The sequence below is a fragment of the Hemiscyllium ocellatum genome, chromosome 19 (assembly GCF_020745735.1).
Source record: "Hemiscyllium ocellatum isolate sHemOce1 chromosome 19, sHemOce1.pat.X.cur, whole genome shotgun sequence".
NCBI classification, from domain to species: domain Eukaryota; kingdom Metazoa; phylum Chordata; class Chondrichthyes; order Orectolobiformes; family Hemiscylliidae; genus Hemiscyllium; species Hemiscyllium ocellatum.
In genome coordinates, this window is record NC_083419.1 from 12,898,714 (window position 1) to 12,917,833 (window position 19,120).

Here is a 19,120-nt window from a genome sequence, read left to right on the forward strand (position 1 = left end):
AAGATTCACATCCAACAGCATTTATGGCAGATATAATCCGCAGTAACCCTTAAACTCTCTTTAAACTCCCACATCTGACAAGAAGTACATATCACTACAAAGGCCATTTTTGCTCCTTCACAATCTACACACGCAGAAAATAACACCGTTTTATTCCTCTACAAACACTGCCCCAGGTTAAATTAATAGCTATGGCTTATATTTTATGTTTAATCAAGAGACTTATCTCCAAAAACATATAATCAAAAAAGAATCCACTGTATTCACTACTGCAGCCTTTCTCTTGGACAGACTAAAAACAACAATTAACTTCTCTGATTCTGTGCTGTGAACTTCACCCAACAGTTCCTCCAAGATTAGTTGTGAATTTCAGTGTTTAATTTTCCCAGATGCCCTCCGATGTCCTGTAAAACACGAATTCAAACAGCAAAGGCAGTAAACTGTGCAGGTTCTCGCTCTCTCTCTCGCTCTCTCTCTCTTTCTCTCTCAACTCTCTCTCTCTCTCTCTCCAGTGTGACACTTTGTATTTTAACTATAAATTCTGTGCCCTATGACCCTACCCCACCCGATGAAGGAGCAGCGTTCCGAAAGCTTATATTTCCAATAAATCTGTTGGACTATAATCTGGTGTTGTTTTGTGAACAGCTCAATGGGCGTGTTGCTGGATCTAATCCATCAGTTAATGGGACATACTGTCTACATACCTGGCATCACAGCAGCACTGACATTCATACACCACATTGCTGGCTTTTGTGAGAGTCAACAAATATATTCTGGTTTGGCAGTAATTGTGTTCCAAGTTAATTGTAGCCGTCTGAAACAGTTAGCTTCATGTATTGCTCAGAATCTTTTAAATACCCAACTCTTTGTTTCTTTAATTGGAATGAATTTGGTTGCTACTCCATCTAGATGGCAATGTGTAAATCTGGGATTACTGGACAGGTTGCAGTCCATGGACAAGGACAAGGATAAGACAGAACAAGTCTAAAATAATTGGGCTTTGTTTGTATAAAAGTCGCTATAGTGATTGATAAAGGCGCTGTAGTGATTGTAACGAGGTCAGCCAAGTGGACCTCATTCCTGATTAAGGGCTTTTGCCCGAAACGTCAATTTTCCTGCTCCTTGAATGCTGCCTGGCCTGCTGTGCTTTTCCAGCACCACTCTAATCTTGACTCGTAGAATATGAGTTCCCTGATTGGGGCTGTTAACTTGGTCCAGTTAGGGAGCCCTGGCTGACAGAGATAAACAGGAACGTTAAGAGGTTCTGTTCACTCTGAGAGCTGATTCTGAGGGAGCTGGACCAGTGTCAAATACAATGCACATGTAAATAAAGATGGCTTGGTGACAGGATACCGGCCTGAGTGAAGTTAATTCAGACACCTCACTCAGTGCATTTTCATCATCCATTTCACAAAGGATAGCATTCAAGCATTAAAACGGAACTGTTACAGTTTCATCCTGTGAATGGATTGAGGACATGGTGAGCCAGGAAATCTGTGCTTGTTCATGGCAGCAGCTGATGAGGAATTTGCTCTCAATTCATATTGCAGGCCCTATGTGCCCTGGAATGTCTGTTCGTGACCCCTCCACCCACCCCACCCCCCACCCCCTCCTCCCCCACCCCCATACCTCACAAAAGATCCCTGAGTTGGTTGAGGACATAGAGAGAAGGTTTCAGCCTGAACTGAAGAATAGTAACCACTATGGTCAATGGAAGGAGCAAGATGATGAGTGTTTTTTAACTATGCATTCTTCATATGATGCCTGGGCTTGTGGGTTACTAGGAGAAAGTGAGGACTGCAGATGCTGGAAATTAGAGTCGAGAGTGTGGTGCTGGAAAAACACAGCAGGTCAGGCAGCATCCAAGGGGCGGGAGAATCGATGCTTCGGGCAAAAGCCCTTCATCAGGAATGAGGCTTGTGGGACAAGGGAGTGGAGAGAGGTTGCTAGACTAGTCTCAGTAAAAGGAGAAAGTGAGGACCGCAGATGCTGGAGATCAGAGCTGAAGATGTGTTGCTGGAAAAGCGCAGCAGGTCAGGCAGCATCCAAGGAACAGGAGATTCGACATTTCGGGCATAGCCCTTCTTCAGAAAGGCTTATGCCCGAAATGTCGAATCTCCTGTTCCTTGGATGCTGCCTGACCTGCTGCGCTTTTCCAGCAACACATTTTCAGCTCTAGTCTCACTAAAACTACTCCACCATTTCCCCCAACTCATGGCTCCATAGCTAGGCACAGGTATGTGGCTAGGCCTGCACTGATGTTACTGTCCTTGTGTTTCTGGGTCTTTGTTTGGCAGAAGGTGAGAAATATTGCCCACAGCTTGTCCCAGCCACCTCCAATCAGAGGACCTTCGCCAGCACCATCCAAAGCCAGGCTGTCCACCACCTCTCAGGACAAGGTGCACAGGGAGACCATCACCTCCCAGATCTCCCTCCAAGACACGTCATTCTGACTTGGACACGGGGGCTATGGTGACAGACCCGGGAGGCGAAGAGTGGATCTGGTCAGATAACTCCTCCTAAGAGTCAAAGACAAGATGGGCTGAATGGCTTCCCTCTGATCCTTCCATGTTTCTGACTCTGCACAGGTCCAAAAGCCTGGACCTTTCTGCCCAACAATACTGTGTTAGCACCTTCACCATACCGAGTGCAGCAATTCAAAAACAGAGCATTCCAATACCATCTTCTCAAGGAGAATGGGAAAAGCTCAACGATCCCAAAAAATGAATAAAGGAAAGAAATTCACGGAAGCTTTATGAAGTTCCATCTGTACTTCTGCAGTAAGGCTAGCATCATTGCTGTTTCTGGACACGAATAAACTCTTAACAGTTCTGGCATTGTCAGTGCTGCAGTTCCTTTCCAAAGGTCTTGCTGCACTAAGATAGCTTCAAGGCTATTGAGATAAATCCAGCTCAGATCTAAATCCTGCCAGGCAGTTTTTATGTCAGATGCATTCCATGAGACCATAGGACATAAGACATAGGAGCAGAAATTAGGCCATTCGGCCCATCCAGTCTGCTCCACCATTCAATCATGGCTGATGGGTTTTTCAACCACATTTTCCCGCTTTCTCCCCATAACCTTTGATCTCCTTGACAATCAAGAGCTTATCTCTCTCTGTTTTAAATATACTCAATGACCTGGCCTCCACAGCCTTCTGTGGCAATGAATTCCACAGATTCATCACTCTCTGGCTGAAGATGTTTCTCCTTACCTCCGTTCTAAAGGATCTTCCTTTTACTCTAAATCTAGATTAGAGTGGTGCTGGAAAAGCACAGCAGGTCAGGCAGCATCTGAGGAGCAGGAAAATCGACGTTTCGGGCAAAAAGTCCTTTATCGAGGCATTTGGATGGGTATATGAATAGGAAGGGTTTGGAGGGATATGGACTGGGTGCTGGCAGGTAGGACTAGATTGGGTTGGCGTATCTGGTTGTCATGGTTGGACCGAAGGGTCTGTTTCTGTGCTGTACATCTCTATGACTCTATCAGGAAAGATGATTAGCCTTTACTCTGAGGCTTTGCCCTTGAATCCTTGTGTCTCTTGCCAATGGAAGCATCTTTCCAGCATCCACTCTGTCCAGGCCATTCAGTATTCTGTAAGTTTCTATCAGATCCTCCCTCATCCTTTGACACTCATATTGGAAAAAAACACCCATATTGTGTTCAGGTGATGGGCACAAATGGGGGACTGGGTTAGCTGATGATCAAACAATGAATTATTTGCAAGACTTGCACCAGCAAAGTAACAATTTGAACCTAATGATTTGTCAGTCAAATAACCTAAACATCACTTTGGACAGTGTGAGTTGAACAAGCAACTGCAACTCAAGAGGGGTCAGAAGTTCTTTGCAAGTATGGGAACAATTATTATTCATAACCCCAGCCTCCAGCTAGACACATTTTATCTCAATCTCAGGCCAAAGACATTCTCATAAAAGCATAATGTTCATAGTTCAGCCAAATGTGCTTTTTAAAATTAACCTATCCAACCACGTAGTTTGTTTCTCACGAATGACGCACTCAGTAACAAAGGAGGCCAACTCTGTTGAGTTCTGTTTGTCTGTCAATCTATGTCTTTCTCTCTCAATCTCTCTCTCTCTCTCTCTCTCTCAAGGATGGCATGTACCTCCATGCTGGCTCAACAGAGTTTAACCCTGTTCCAATTACCCTTCCCCTCAACTCTGTTGAGAATCGATGGGAGTACAGCAAGGGTGACCTCGCTGTCAGACAGACATTCCAATCTTCAGCAAAGACTTGTGAGATTTCAGACTTGGCTCCTGGACAAAGGTGTGGCTGAAATTGTTGAGGTTTAAGACAGAGCTTCCCAATTGTTTTTCCAAATGCGATCCCGTTTTACTGCCTCAGATCATGAGTGGAACAATTCCAGAGATTTGAGGGAGAGAAAAGACTTGAGTTGTTGAGAAGGGGAGTAGTGTTTGTAGGGTACCACAGGTAAGGATTGGGGAGATGAGACATTCAGTGAAGATTCACCAGATTAATTCCAGAGATGAGGGGATTGCCTAGTGAGGAGAGATTGAGCAGTTTAGGCCCCATAATCGTTAGAGTTTAGTAGGAGACCTAATGGAGGTATTTAAGATGCTAAAGGGGATAGACAATGAAGATGTAGGGAGGATGTTTCCTCATGTGGAATCTAGAAAGAGAAGTCATAGTGTTAAGATAAGGGTTGGTGGATTTGAGACAGAGATGAAGAGGAACAACTTCTCTCAAAAGGTTGTGAATCTGTGGAATTCACCATTCCAGAGTATAATGGATGTCAGGACACAGAATAACTTTAAGGAGAAGATAGGTTTTTCATGAGCAATGAGTTAAAGGATTGCAGGGTGTAGGCAGGAAAGTGAAGTTGAGGCTGAGATGAGGTCACCCCATGACCGTATTAAATAGTGGAGCAGGCTTGAGAGCCTCAATAGCCTACTCCTGCTCCTAGTTCTTATATTCTTGCAGCTGTTGAGTGGTGAGAGAGAGAGGCATTAGATCTTGATGTGGAGGGTGCAAAGGGGTAAGGCAATGTGAGTTGAGTGTGGTGTGAGGTGATAAAAGGGAGTGCTTTCTGCAATGAATTCAGGGAGAACAATGGCTCAGTGATTAGCATCACTGCCTCACGGCGTCAGGGACCCTGGGTTTGATTCCAGCCTTGGATGGCTGTCTCTGCAATGTTTGCACATTCTCCTCATGTCTCCTGTTTCATCCCAAAGACGTGAGGGTTCAGTGAGATGCCCTTCAGAGGATTGGTGCAACTCAATGGGATGAATGGCCTGTTTCTATACTATAAGGATTCTATAGAAATGATTGCCTGTCTTTTTCTGAAGCAGCAACCAGACGCCATGGTATCTTCCCTTAGGGATACCATACCCACCAACAACAAAATAATCAAGTATGTATTTAAGGGGTAGAAGTTACAAATCACACAACACCAGGTTATAGTCCAACAGGTTTATTTGGAAGCACTAGCTTTTGGAGCGCTGCTCCTTCAGGTGGTTGTGGAGGAGAAGATCGTAAGATATAGAATTTATAGCAATGGTTTACAGTGTGATGTAACTGAAATTATATATTGAAAAAGACCTGAATTGTTTGTTCAATATATAATTTCAGTTACATCACACTGTGTCTTACGATCTTATACTCCACAACCACCTGATGAAGGAGCAGCGCTCTGAAAGCTAGTGCTTCCAAATAAAGCTGTTGGACTATAACCTGGTGCTGTGTGATTTGTAACTTGGTACAGCCCAGTCTAACACTGGCACCTGCAAATCGTATTTGGAGGGGAGGGGAGGGGGCTCTGAGCTGGCTGCTACAAAATTTTAGCTGGGAATACAACCCAGAGTTTGGAAAGCTTATACCTAGTCTTTTTTATTGTGATGGATCTTTTGACTGCTAAATGGGAGGGTATGCAAGTTGGAACTAGAGGGTAGAGAGATGCTCAGGTGTAGTTTTGGTGCCCTTTTCAGATAAAAGGTGTAAAAACACATCCTTTTATTTGTTTTGGATATTGGCCTAAAGGGCAAAAAAAAAAGGACTGCTTTAAAACCAAGGAGTTGCTGCACTTTTAAATCATGTTCCTGGAATTCATTATGAGCTTGCAGCCAGGGAAGATGTTTGATACCCAACAGCACTGTATTGGGTACTGAGGCTATGTAGCCAGAGACAGGCGGCTGATTGATTTTTCAAGCAGGACCAGTTGTCTAGGTGAGGAGGTATCGGCATGACAACATCTCTCTAATAACTCCTGGGCAGGTGGACAGCTTGTGTGTGAACAATACAAAGGCAGAAGTTCTCCCGTCTGCAAGAGACAACATCTCGCTCTCTCTCTGTTTGCAGTGAAGTTACAAAGAATTAAAAGATAGCTAATCTCTCCCGCAATAAACTGTTGACTCTAACCAGTAACTGAAAGACGAAAGAATAAGTGCATCAATTATTTCACCAAAGAGCTGAAAGGACTTGAATGTGAAGGACTTACATCAGAAGGACTTGGAAGAAGCAAAAGGGACACCTCATTTTACCCTGAGGACTGGTGCTATTAAACTGAGCTTCCCCAGTATTGTTATTCATCCATATAACATGTTTTTTAAAAATTAGATTCCCTACACTGTGGAAATAGGCCCAACAAGTCCACACCGGTCCTCCAAAGAGTAACCCACCCAGACCACTCTGACTAACGCAATAGGCAATTTAGCATGGCCAATTCACCTGGCCTGCATATCTTTGGGCTATGGGAGGAAACCAGAGTAAGCCCACACAGAGAAAGTGCAAACTCCACACAGACAGCCACCCAAGGCTGGGATTGAACCTGGGACCCTGGTGCTATGAGGCAGCAGTGCTAACCACTGAGCCACCGTGCCACCCTAAATGTATATTTATTTGTTGCTCGGTGACTGTCTGTATGTGTGTGTAGGAGATAGAAAGAGGATAGAGCTTAACTAACAGAGTTAGAAGTTAATAATGCATATTTTGTTTCCTATGATTAGAATTGATTTCTTTGTAATAAATAGTAATTTCTTGTTAAGAAACGTTGTCAGTATTTTCTGTACACCAGAGTCCATCAGACGAGTAAATGAGTGGACATTGACTGAATTGATTGAGTCTTTAACTTCTGTGATGACCCTGGGAGTGTTGGGGCTGGAGTATCGGTGCACTTCCCATAGCTTTAAATTGAGGGGTGTTAGATATCGGGCAGGTGTCAGAGGTAGTTTCTTTACTCAGAGAGTAGTAAGGATGTGGAACACCCTGCCTTCAACAGTAGTAGACTCACCAATTTTAAGAGCATTTAAATGGTCATTGGATAAACATATGGATCATAATGGAATAGTATAGGTCAGGTGGGCTTCAGATTGCTTTCTCAGGTTGGTGCAGTATCAAGGGCCAAAAGGCCTGAACTGCACTGAAGGACTTTTGCCTGAAACGTCGATTCTCCTGCTCTTTGGATGCTGCCTGACCTGCTGTGCTTTTCCAGTACCACACACTCGACACAGAAATGTGGTTGACTCTTAACTGCCCTCTGACACGGAAAGCCACAATCAGCGATAGGCAACAAACATTGGACCAGGGATACCCACTTCCCACGAAAGGAGAAAGAAAAACGAAATGGGAAAGGTGGACGAGGAAGAGATCAGCAGATCCAGAGAATGGACTGTGGAAGAGAGAAGTTCAAGCGAGGTGGAAGAATTAGTGAAGCGTAAAGCAGTGGAGAAGGTGAGGAAAGATAGTGAGCCAGTTAACAGAAAACATGGTATAGTGCAGCACAGGAACAGTCCCTTCAGTCCATCATGTCCCCCCCCATGACCCCTGTCTGTTCATGTGTCAGTCTGAATGCCACTTACATGTTGCTATTGTATCTGCTTCTACTACCTCTCCTGGCAGAGCGTTCCAGGCACTTACCACCCTCTGTGTCAAAAGACCTCCCTCACACATCTCCTTTAAACTTTTCCCCCTCACCTTAAACTTACGCTCCCTAGTATTTGACATTTATATCCTGGGAAAAAGACTCCAACTATCCACCCTAAGCATACCTCTCATAACTTTTTGTACACTTATCAGGTCGCCCCCCTCAGCCTCCAGTGGTTCTAGTCATAGAGATGTACAACACAGAAACAGACCCTTTGGTCCAACTCACCCATACTGACCAGATATCCCAACCCAATCTAGTCCCACCTGCCAGCACCCGGCCCATATCCCTCCAAACCATTCTGATTCATATACCCATCCAAATGCCTCTTAAATGTTGCAACTGTACCAGCCTCCCCCACTTTCTCTGGCAGCTCATTCCATACACGTACACCCACTGTGTGAAAATGTTGCCCCTTAGGTCTCTTTTATATCTTTCCCCTGTCACCCGAAACCCAAGCCCTCTAGTTCTGGACTCCCCGACCCCAGGGAAAAGACTTTGCCTATTTATCCTATCCGCGCCCCTCATAATTTTGTAAATCTCTATAAAGTCACCCCTCAGCCTCCGACACTCCAGGGTAAACAGCCCCAGCCTATTCAGCCTCTCCCTGTAGCTCAGATCCTCCAACCCTGGCAACATCCTTGTAAATCTTTTCTGAACCCTTTCAAGTTTCACAACATCTTTCTGATAGGAAGGAGACCAGAATTGCATGCAATATTCCAACAGTGGCCTAACCAATGTCCTACAGCCGCAACATGACCTCCCAACTCCTGTACTCATTACTCTGACCAATAAAGGAAAGCATACCAAATGCCTTCTTCACTATCCTATCTACCTGTGACTCCACTTTCAAGGAGCTATGAACCTGCACTCCAAGGTCTCTTTAGGTAAAAAATGAGGTCTGCAGATGCTGGAGATCACAGCTGAAAATGTGTTGCTGGTTAAAGCACAGCAGGTTAGGCAGCATTCAAGGAATAGGAAATTCGTTCAGTAACACTCCCTAGGACCTTACCATTAGTAAAACAATCCAAGTTTGTTCACTCTCTCCTTTTAGTTAATATATTCTAATTCAGGCATTATGCTGGTAAAATCTCTCTTACACCTTCTGCAAAACCTGCACATCCTTCCGATGGCGTGGGAAGCAGAACTGCACACAAAACTCCAAATGTGGACTAACTAAAATGATAAAGAAGAAAGACTTGCATTTGTATAGCACTTGCCACAGCCTCAGGATGTCCACAATGGCTTTACAAAAATACAAATTATGATGACAAACAAATGTTGTATTTATATAACTGCTTTATGACCCCTGTATGAAGTAGCAGCTCCTGTAACCCAGTAGCTTCAATTGTACACAGCATGATCCCACAAACAGCAATGTGATAACCACCCAGATATTGTACTCAGTTTCTGTGATATTTAGAACTCCCCTTCAACATGGTGCCATGGGATTTTCCATATCTACCCTGAGAGGTGAGGACTGTGGTTTAGTGTCTCATGCAATTACATCATCCCTCATGGTTCCACAGTGCCCCGTGCTGCTGGGGGAGTTTCGCTATAGGGTGGTTTTGCCCGAGTACGGAAGTATGACTGAGTCACATCTGACAGTATAGGAAATGGAAGTAACAGCAATGCGCACCACAAGATCACATTGCACAGCAACAACAACAACTTGCATTTGTGTAGCATCTTGGCCATAGGAAAATGTCCACAGCGTTTACAGGAGCATCACCAAATACGAATTTAACATCCGGCCGAAAGGAAATCTTAGGGCAGGTGACCAAACACTTTGCCCAAAGGGTTCATTTTAAATAGTGAAAATAGGGGTAGGTCATTCGGCCCTTCAACCTGTTCTGCCATTCAATATATTAGTGTTAGATGAAGGGGTAAATGTAGGAGAATGGGCTCTGGGTGGGTTGCGCGTCGCCGGGTCGGTGTGGACTTGTTGGGCCGAAGGGCCTGTTTCCACACTGTAATCTAATATCCAACTCAGTCCTTGTTCCTGCTTTCTCCCCCACACCCTCTGATCCCCATGAGCTGGATCAAACTCCTTCATGAAAACACTCGCTAGTTTTGACCTCAACTACTTTCTGAGCAGGGAATTCCACAGGTTCACCATTCCCTGGGTGAAAACAATTCTCTTCATCTCAGTCCTAAAGAAGGAGAGATGGAGAGGAACGCAGAGGGTGTTTTGCTTTACTTATTCATGGGATTGGCTGGGCCAGCATTTACTGCCTGTTGCACTTGGGAAGATGATGGTGAGCTGCCGCCTTAAACCGTTGCTGTCCATTTGATGCAGGTAAACCCTTAAGAGGACCCCGAGCTGCTGCATCACTGCCTGGTTTGAGGACAGCTGAGAAGATCATCAGGGTCTCCCTTCCAGGAGAAAGTAAGGACTGCAGATGCTGGAGCTCAGAGCTGAAAATGTGTTGCTGGAAAAGCGCAGCAGGTCAGGCAGCATCCAAGGAACAGGAGATTCGACGTTTCGGGCATAAGCCCTTCTTCAGGAAGTTCCTTGGGTGCTGCCTGACCTGCTGCACTTTTCCAGCAACACATTTTCAGCTAGGGTCTCCCTTCCCTCCATTATACCTCACACTGCATCTGAAAGGCGAAGAGCGTTGTGGAAGATCTGACACGCCCCTCACTCAAACTCCTCTCCCTCCTGCCATCTGGCAGAAACCACTGGAGCATTTGGTCTCTTGCGGCCAGACTGTGCAACAGTTTCTTCCCCCAAGGCTCCTTAGCGCAGTATGATTGGACACTTTCCCATCTGAAATTCTTTGCACAACTTTGAATTGCTGCTAGAAAAATGTCTGTTATTTATCATCCTCCTATGACACTGTAACTTGTGTGTTTTGCACTGATGCACATTATGCCGTGTACGATTATATAGTTTGTGCTGTCCATGTAGCACCGTCAGTCCTGGAGGAACGCTGTCTCGGTTTTACTGTATCAGTTGTTTATGGTAGAAATGACAAATATAATCTACTTTACAATGCCATTAGGGAGGGACTTCCAGGGTTTTGACTCAGCAACAGTGAGAGATATAATTCCAAGGCAGGATGGTGAATGGCTTGGAGGGGAACTTGCAGGTGGTGGTTTCCATGTCTCTGTTGCCCTTGTCTTTCTAGACGGAAGTGGTCGTGGGTTTGGAAGGTACCGTCTGAGGATCTTTGGTGAATTCCTACAGTGCATCTTGTAGATAGTACACACGGCTGTTACTGAACATCGGTGGTGGAGGGAGTGGACGCTTGTGGATGTGGTACCAAAAAGTGGGCTGCTTTGTCCTGGCTGGCTTCCTTAACATTGTCGGAGCTGCACTCATCCAGGCAAGTGGAGAGTACTCCGTCACACTCCTGACTTGTGCATTATGGATGGTGGACGGGCTTTGGGGAGTCAGGAGGTGAGTTACTCACCACAGTATTCTTAGCCTCTGTCCTGCTCTTGTAGCCAAAATATTCTTGGGTGGCACAGTGGCTCGGTATCTAGCACTGCAGTCTCACAGCGCCCAGGCCGGGTTTGATCCCAACCTTGGATGACTGTCTGGGTGGAGTTTACACACTCTCCCTGTGTCTGTGTGGGTTTCCTCCCACAGTCCAAAGATGTGCAGGTTAGGTGAATTAGCCATGCTAAACTGCCCGTAGTGTTCAGGGATGTGTAGGGTAGGGGAATAGGTCTCGTTGGGCCGAAGGGCCTGTTTCCATACTGTAGGGATTCTATGAATAGTCCAGTTTGGTTTACAGGGAGAAAGTGAGGACTGTAGATGCTGGAGACCAAAGTTGAAAAATGTGATGCTGGAAAAACACAGCAGGCCAGACAACATCCGAGGAGCAGGAGAATCCACGTTTCGGGCATAAGCCCTTCTTCAGAAATCGCTTCAGTTCAGTTTACAGTCAATCCTAATCCCAGGATACTGACAATACAGGATTGAGTGATGGTACAGCCTTTGAATGTGAAGGGACGATGGTTAGATTTTATTTTGCTGGAAACAACTATAGTGATGTGGTGTGAATGTTACTGCTGGTTCAGGAAAAGGAATTCAGAGCTTAGGGCCTTGGTAACAGAAACACTGCTGGTCATTGGTGGAGAAGTTATTATCGAGTGCATGCAAAGACTGCTCCCAGAGAGTTTGGAAATTCAGACATGGCATAACTGAGAATCCATGTGAATGAGTGAGTGCAGAACGGTGCTGATCTATAAGGAAAGGTTCAAGATAGGATTGTAGTTTGAATGGGGTCGAAGAGTCCGATGATAGTAATTGTAAAGGTTACAGAGAGGTCTGGTCTGACTGAGCCCAGGATGGCAGGGAGGGGCTGTCAGGGTGGAATGAGAGTGAGGGTTGGGTTCTGGGGAGGGCCAGCAGGGGACTGAGGGATTTTGAAGGCAACTGTATGTGTGTGGGGATGAGGGTTCTGCTGAGGGAGTGGCTTAGGGGATTTTGGGGAGGGGAATGGCAGGGTTCCAGGGATTGGGCATCTGGGTGTGTGCAAGGGTGGGGAACGGGGAGGGGCTGGGTAAGGATCTGTGGAGGCCCCCAGGGAGAGGTGTCGCTGAGCTTCCTGGAGAGGTTGATACCTCGGTGGGGAGGGGGGGCGGGGAAAGAGACCTGCAACAGAAGGAGGGAGTGTGGGGTAAGATCCAGGGAGATGTGGGGTGGGGAGGGGAATTTCAGTTTCTGTTGATGAAACAGGACGGGGTTTGGTGGCTATTCAGATAAGACCTGAAGCCAGAATGATCCAGATTGGTTGATAGAATGGGGGTATCACTGGAGGCGGAATATCAGCTAGATTTGGGAGGCACCGTGGTTCAGTGGTTAGCACTGCTGCCTCACTGCACCAGGGACCTGGGTTTGATTCCTGTCTCAGGTGACTGTCTGTGTGGAGTTTGCACATTCTCCCCGCGCTTGCGTGGGTTTCCTCCCACAATCCAAAGATGTGCAGGTTATGTGAGTTGGCCATACTAAACTGCCCACAGTGTTAGGCGCATTAATCAGGGGTAAATACAAGGCAGGGGAATGGGTCTGGGTGGGTTACTCTTCGGAGGACTGGTGTGGATTTATTGGGCCGAAGGGCCTGTTTCCACACTGTAGGGAATCCAACCTAAAAAAATAAAGGGGAGGGGGTGGGTGGGCTGCTCTGGAGAGATCTGGCAGAAAGAAAAGGGATCTGGCAAACTCTCCCTTACCAGACTCCCACACCCATCCACTGAAAACAAACCAATCCCTTGTTTTTCTCAGTGTGTGTGTAGTCAGTTTCAGTGAGACCCAGGGGAGTTTGCATTGAGAACATTAGGGGCCTTGAAGATGGCCATGAATTGTGAGTTCAAACGGTAACTAAAGGGTGTCCTCGTTGGACCAGCATCAACCTTGTCAGATTTGTACAACCACTTAGCCGAAAAACCTATAAAACCAAAACAAAATTAAATCGCACCTAGTGGAGAGACTGAAACATTGTGACTGGTTCTTTATTTCTCTGAGGTGATTAAGTATCATTGTGATTCAGTCGATTTAGCACAATCTCCACCCTTATCTCTTTTTTTTGCCTTACAATGGACACAAACATGACAGGGTCCTTCTCACACCCTGTTGTCACCTGATTCATTCCGGGTTTGGGTGGCTTTATTTTCTTCACAGCCGGTGCTGGATTTACAGGAAATCTAATGTGCAGTGGAGTTGCAGAAACTGACGGAGGGTTGGTCAGTAATGACTTCACCCCTCACAGTTGTGGGTGTGAACTGCCGAGTTACAACGTCTGATTTGCCAACAAATTATTTAGTGTACAACACCAGTCAGCTCCAGCGTTCAGAAAATAGTTAACTCGCTGCTCAGGCAGTCTCTCTCTCTCGTACGAAGTGAGACTTTTTTTTGCCTTAAGAGTTCAGAGTCGAAAAGTCTGGGGAGAAATATTGGAGAGAGAGAGAGACAGAGGAGGGACTTAATGTACAATGTCAACACCTAAAATCAGCCAGACGCCAATTCCTCCTGGACTGGGGAGAGTTGACAGCACGGCACGGATCTGAATCCCATCTATTTCTTAAAACGAAGAGGGGAAACTGCACGAGGAACTGCCTCAGTCATCAGCCTTGGATTTAGCCCTGAATATTGTACATTTCTGCTGCTGTGCTGTTAGTGTGAGAGAGGGAGGGAGAGCTGGTAGAAGGAGTCTCACTGCAGATGACGTGGACTAGCACTATGAGCAGCGGGTACAGCAGTTTGGAAGAGGACTCTGAAGAGTATTTCTTCACTGCAAGAACTTCCTTCTTCAAGAAGCCTCAAGTTAAACCCAAGCTTGATCAAGTAAGTGCAGTGTTTCTTTTGGCAACTATATACTGGAAGGCAAAGGCTTGCAGATGAGGTGTAACAATTGGTAAATGGGTGAAATACACACTGTCTTTAAAACAATTGCTAATGACACAGCAACACTGTGTTAGGAGTGTACAGCGTTTGAACAGTGTCCCTCTTCGATGACTAGATTTGGTGCCTTTTCTGGCATCTGGCCATGCACTGGAAATATTTTATTATCTGAGGTAACTGCTGGTCGTTGTTTGTGGCATTCTGTTCTACCAAGTGCGGTAAAGTTGCTGATGGGGTTGTCCACACACAGATCCATTGCTGTGGTGAATGTAATGTGGAGGTGCCAGTGTTGGACTGCTGTCAGAAGTCACCCGCCACCAGATCATAATCCAATAGGTTTGATCGAAATCACAGGCTCTCAAACTGCTACCCCGTCATCAAGCATCCATGGGGCAGGGGGGTGTAGGTTCTGGTAATAAGCCCTTTACTAGAATCTGGAGTCCTCACATCAGTTCGGATCGTCAAGGTATTTTGTTAAGGCATAAATAAAATTGAAAAACTGAAAACAGAAGCAAAAACAGAAATTGCTGGAAAACACTCAGCAGGTCTGGCAGCAGCTTTGGAGAGAAATCAGAGTTAACGTTTCAGGTTGGGAGAGGGGCCTCTGTACCTCTTCCATTGGCATGGGCCGAATGGTCACTTTCTGTGATGTTATGACTCTTTTACTCTTCCTTTTGGAGAGGAATCTTTGAACCCTACCATGTGGAAGTAGGCCATTCAGCCCATTGAGTCCACACCCACCCTCTGAAGAGCATCCCACAAAGACCCCCGCCCCTACTCTATATTTCCCTTGGCTAGTCCACCCATCCCTGGACACTGTACACTGGTTAGCATGACCATTCCACATAAACTGGACTGTGGGAGAAAACCCAAACAGGCCCAGGAAGAACGTGCAAACTCCACACAGATGGTCACCCCCAAGGCTAGAATTAAACCAGGTCCCTAGTGCTGTGAGGCAACAGAGCTAACCACTGAGCCATTCCCAAGACATTGGATCATGTTAGAATGTAGTTCTGTAGTCACCCCTAACCCATCGCTGAGCCTCCAACATGAAGCAGGTGGCTGAACTGGGATGGGAAGCATTCAGTCCTCGAACCTGCTCCACCATTCATTTAGATAACAGTCTCAAAGTACAGTGCATTTGGAGGAAGAGGCTGGAATCGAACCCAGGTCTCTGGCGTGCGAGGTAGCAGTGCTAACCACTGAGCTGCTCAGTGAGAGGGTTGATGTCACATTATCACAGGAGGGTTGACCTTGTATTTTGTCTTGTCACACATTTTATTGATCTTTATGATATAGATTATAAACAAATATAAATTGAATCATTCATTGCATCACTGCTTTAGTCAAGGCTAATGGTAAAGGACATAAAGGCTATTGAACTTCTGGATTTTTGATGTAATGTGACTCCAATTAAACTGCAGGTTACATTGTCCCTCACGCGACTCAAGATTTTTGCTGCTGCTTGTCTGTAATTAGCTATCCTTTGGAAAAGATATTGTGGCAGTGTACTGTCTACGGTTTAAGGAGTGCTAATCCTTCAGGGTCTCTATGACAAAGGGCGTCCTGCAATCAGGAAACAAAGGCAGAGTGGATGTTGCACCATATTAGGTCTCTCTGAGATAACACAATGGGGCCAAGTATTGTACTGGGGGGCAGGTTTAGTGCACAGCGCAGAAAGAAAATGATCTGTGGTTGAGTTAGGAATGTTCCTTAAGGAAATCAGAACTTTTCTAATACTTTATATCCAAGTAATATATTCTTGAGAACATGACGATGGGCCCTCTTGTTAATATCCAGTAAGGATAGTGCCTGCAGGCACAGCACTGACATTGACCTGCGTCAAACTATTGATATAGAGATAATCAAATCAGAAGTGGGACTCCAGATTTTTCATATTGTGATTGCTGATTCAATTTAACCCTCTGTTACGCAACATCTTGATTTAGCTTTATAAATCCCTCTTTATCGGTGGAAACTCCACCAGTTTCCACACCCATTCCAGGTACCAAGTCCTAGTCATTGAGCTACCTGCTTATTTAGGAACATCATAGAATCCCTTCAGCCCAACAAATCCACACCAACTCTCCGAACAGAATCCCACGCAAACCCATTCCCCTACATTTAACCAAAAGAAAAAATGCTGAAAAATCTCAGCAGGTCTGGCAGCGTCTATAAGGAGAGAAAAGAACTGACGTTTCGAGTCTAACTGACCCTTTGACGAAGGGTCAGTTAGGCTCGAAACGTCAGCTATTTTCTCTCCTTACAGATGCTGCCCGACCTGCTGAGATTTTCCAGCATTTTCTCATTTGGTTTCAGATTCCAGCATTTGCAGTAATTTTGCTTTTAACCCCTACATTTAACCCCTGACTAATGTACCCAACCTACACATCCCTGAACACTATAGGCAATTTAGCATAGCCAATTCGCCTGACCTGCACAGGATCGTGGGAGGAAACTGGAGCACCCGGAGGAAACTCGCACAGACATGGGGAGAATGTGCAAACTCCACACAGACAGTCACCCAAGGCTGGGATCAAAACTGGGCCCGGCACTGTGAGGCAGCAGTGCAAACTACTGAGCCATTATATCATTTGTTTGTGCCTTCAGTCACCTACAGCCTAACCTCTGGAATTCCTTTCCGAAATCTCTCCACATTTGTGCCTCCATTGAGACATTTCTTACCTCTGCTACTAATGTCACTGTTTGGCTTTTCGTTTGATTGTGTTCCTTTTAGGATATTTTGCCATATCAATGGCACTGTATAAATACAAGCTAAAGAGGAATATTGCTGGAAATGCTCAGTGTCTGTGTGGGTACCCTTCGGGTGCTCTGGTTTCCTCCCACACTCCAAAGATGTGCAGATATGGGTGAATTGGCCATGCTAAATTGCCCAGCGTGTTTAGGGATGTGTAGGTTAGGTGCATTAGTCTGGGGTAAACGTAGAATAATAGGGAATGGATTTGGGTGGAAGACTCTTCAGCGGGTCAGTGTGGACTTGTTGGGCCAAAGGGCCTGTTTCCACACTGTGGGGCTTCTATGATTTATTGCCTGTCCCTAGTTGCCCTTTGAGAAGGTGGTGATGAACTGCCTCCTTTAATCACTATGCTCCACCTGCTGTGGGTAGACCCACAATGCCCTTAGGGAGGGAATTCCAGGATTTTGACCCAGCGACAGTGAAGGAACAGTAATACATTTTCAAGACAGGATGGTGAGTGGCTCGGAGGGGTACATGAAGATGGTCATGTTCCCATGTATCTGCTACCTTTACAGTTGTAGTAAGACCTACCTGCTTTTATAGACCATTCCTTGTGAAATAAAGGCCAACATTCTACTTGCCTTCCCTATTACCCACAGAACTTGAATATGGTCCTGGGTTTTTGTGATTCATGCATGAGAATCTGCAAATCCCTGTCTTCTGCAGTGTTTCCCCATTCATCAGAAAGAAATGATATTAAAGCAGTAGGAAGATGTGTTGTGCCTGGCTGTGTCACTGATACAGTAAACCAGAGACCCAGGCTAAAGTGTGGGGGGGGGCATGGGGGATGGGAGGTGACGGTGGTGATGTATGGGTGGGGGAGGGGGGAAAGACGGTCACGGTGCAATGGATTTAAATTTCGCTGCAGGAGCGGATGGAATTTTGATTCAGTTGATCTGGAATTCAAGGATGACTTTTAACGATGGTGACCATGAAACAATGAGAAAGTGAGGACTGCAGATGCTGGAGGTTAGAGTTGAGAGTGTGGTGCTGGAAGAGCACAGCAGGTCAGGCAGCATCAGGAAGGGCTTTTGGCCGAAACGCCGACTCCCCTGCTCCTCGGATGCCGCCTGACCTGCTGTGCTTTTCCAGCACCACACTCTCGATTGTGAACCTATCGTCAATTGTTATAGTGCTTTAGGGAAGGAAATCTGCCATTTTATCCATACTACATGCCACTCCAGATCCACAGCAATGTATTTGACTCTGAACTTCTCTCTGAAGTGGATTAGTGAGCCACCCCTTTGTGGCATTTAGAGATGGGCAACAAATGTTGCTTGTGCCAGTGGCGCCAACATTTCATGAAGGGATGAGGAAAACAAGAATGCCGGAAGACCCAGTCTGGCCTACACGTGACTCCAAACCCGCAACAGTGTGGTTGATACTTCACTAACTTTGTTTTTTTACTTTTCTGCCTTTATATTCTGTGTTTTGTTTATTTTCCTGTGTTTTAAGATGGTGCCAGATAATGGCCTCACTATCCAACACTTTTCATTGTATTTTGTAACAAAATATGCGTGACAATAAATAAATCAAATCAAAAAGGTGGATCAATGGTTGGCACTGCTGCCTCACAGCATCAGGGACCCAGGTTCGATTCCAGCCTCGGGCGACTGTGTGGAGTTTGCACATTCTCCCCATGTCTGCGTGGGTTTCCTCTAGGTACTCCTTTTAGCTTGGGTGAATTGGCCATGGGAAACAGCCCATAGTGTTCAGCGATGTGTAGATTAGGTACGTTAATCAGGGGAAATGTCAAGTCATAGGGCAGGGAAATGAGTCAGGGTGGGATACTCTTCGGAGGGTCGGTGTGAACTTGTTGGGCCGAATGGCCTGTCTTCACACTGTAGGGATTCTATGATTCTAAAAGTCTTGAGCAAGCCCTTGTGGTAATCAGTGCTGGCCTTGCCACTGACACCCACATACCATTTAAAAGAGTAAAAGATGGAAAGGGAAGTGCTGGAGTAGGGTGGAGCCCAGAAGCAATTAACAAACAAAAGGTTTCATGATGCAAAAGCTAAAGAGAGTGGTAATGGTACAATAAAGGAAGAAAGAAGTACAAATAAGGTGTCAATGGCTCTATAGCAGCTATCTGAACGCAACACAAAGGGTT

General features: G+C 45.7%; 1 protein-coding gene across 2 annotated transcripts in view; it reads left to right on the plus strand.

Annotated features, from left to right (window-relative positions):
* The window catches only part of rassf3 (Ras association domain family member 3), a 220,171-nt gene that overhangs the window by 126,276 nt on the left and 74,775 nt on the right, over positions 1 to 19,120 (plus strand). Inside the window, exon 1 of one of the 2 annotated variants that reach the window (XM_060839656.1) lies at positions 13,492 to 14,195. The exons of the other annotated variant lie outside the window; for it this stretch is intronic. Coding sequence (XP_060695639.1) covers positions 14,073 to 14,195 — 123 coding nt within the window. The 5' untranslated portion in view covers positions 13,492 to 14,072. Of the gene's footprint in view, positions 1 to 13,491; positions 14,196 to 19,120 lie in introns of those variants that run through there. 2 annotated transcript variants of the gene reach the window in all.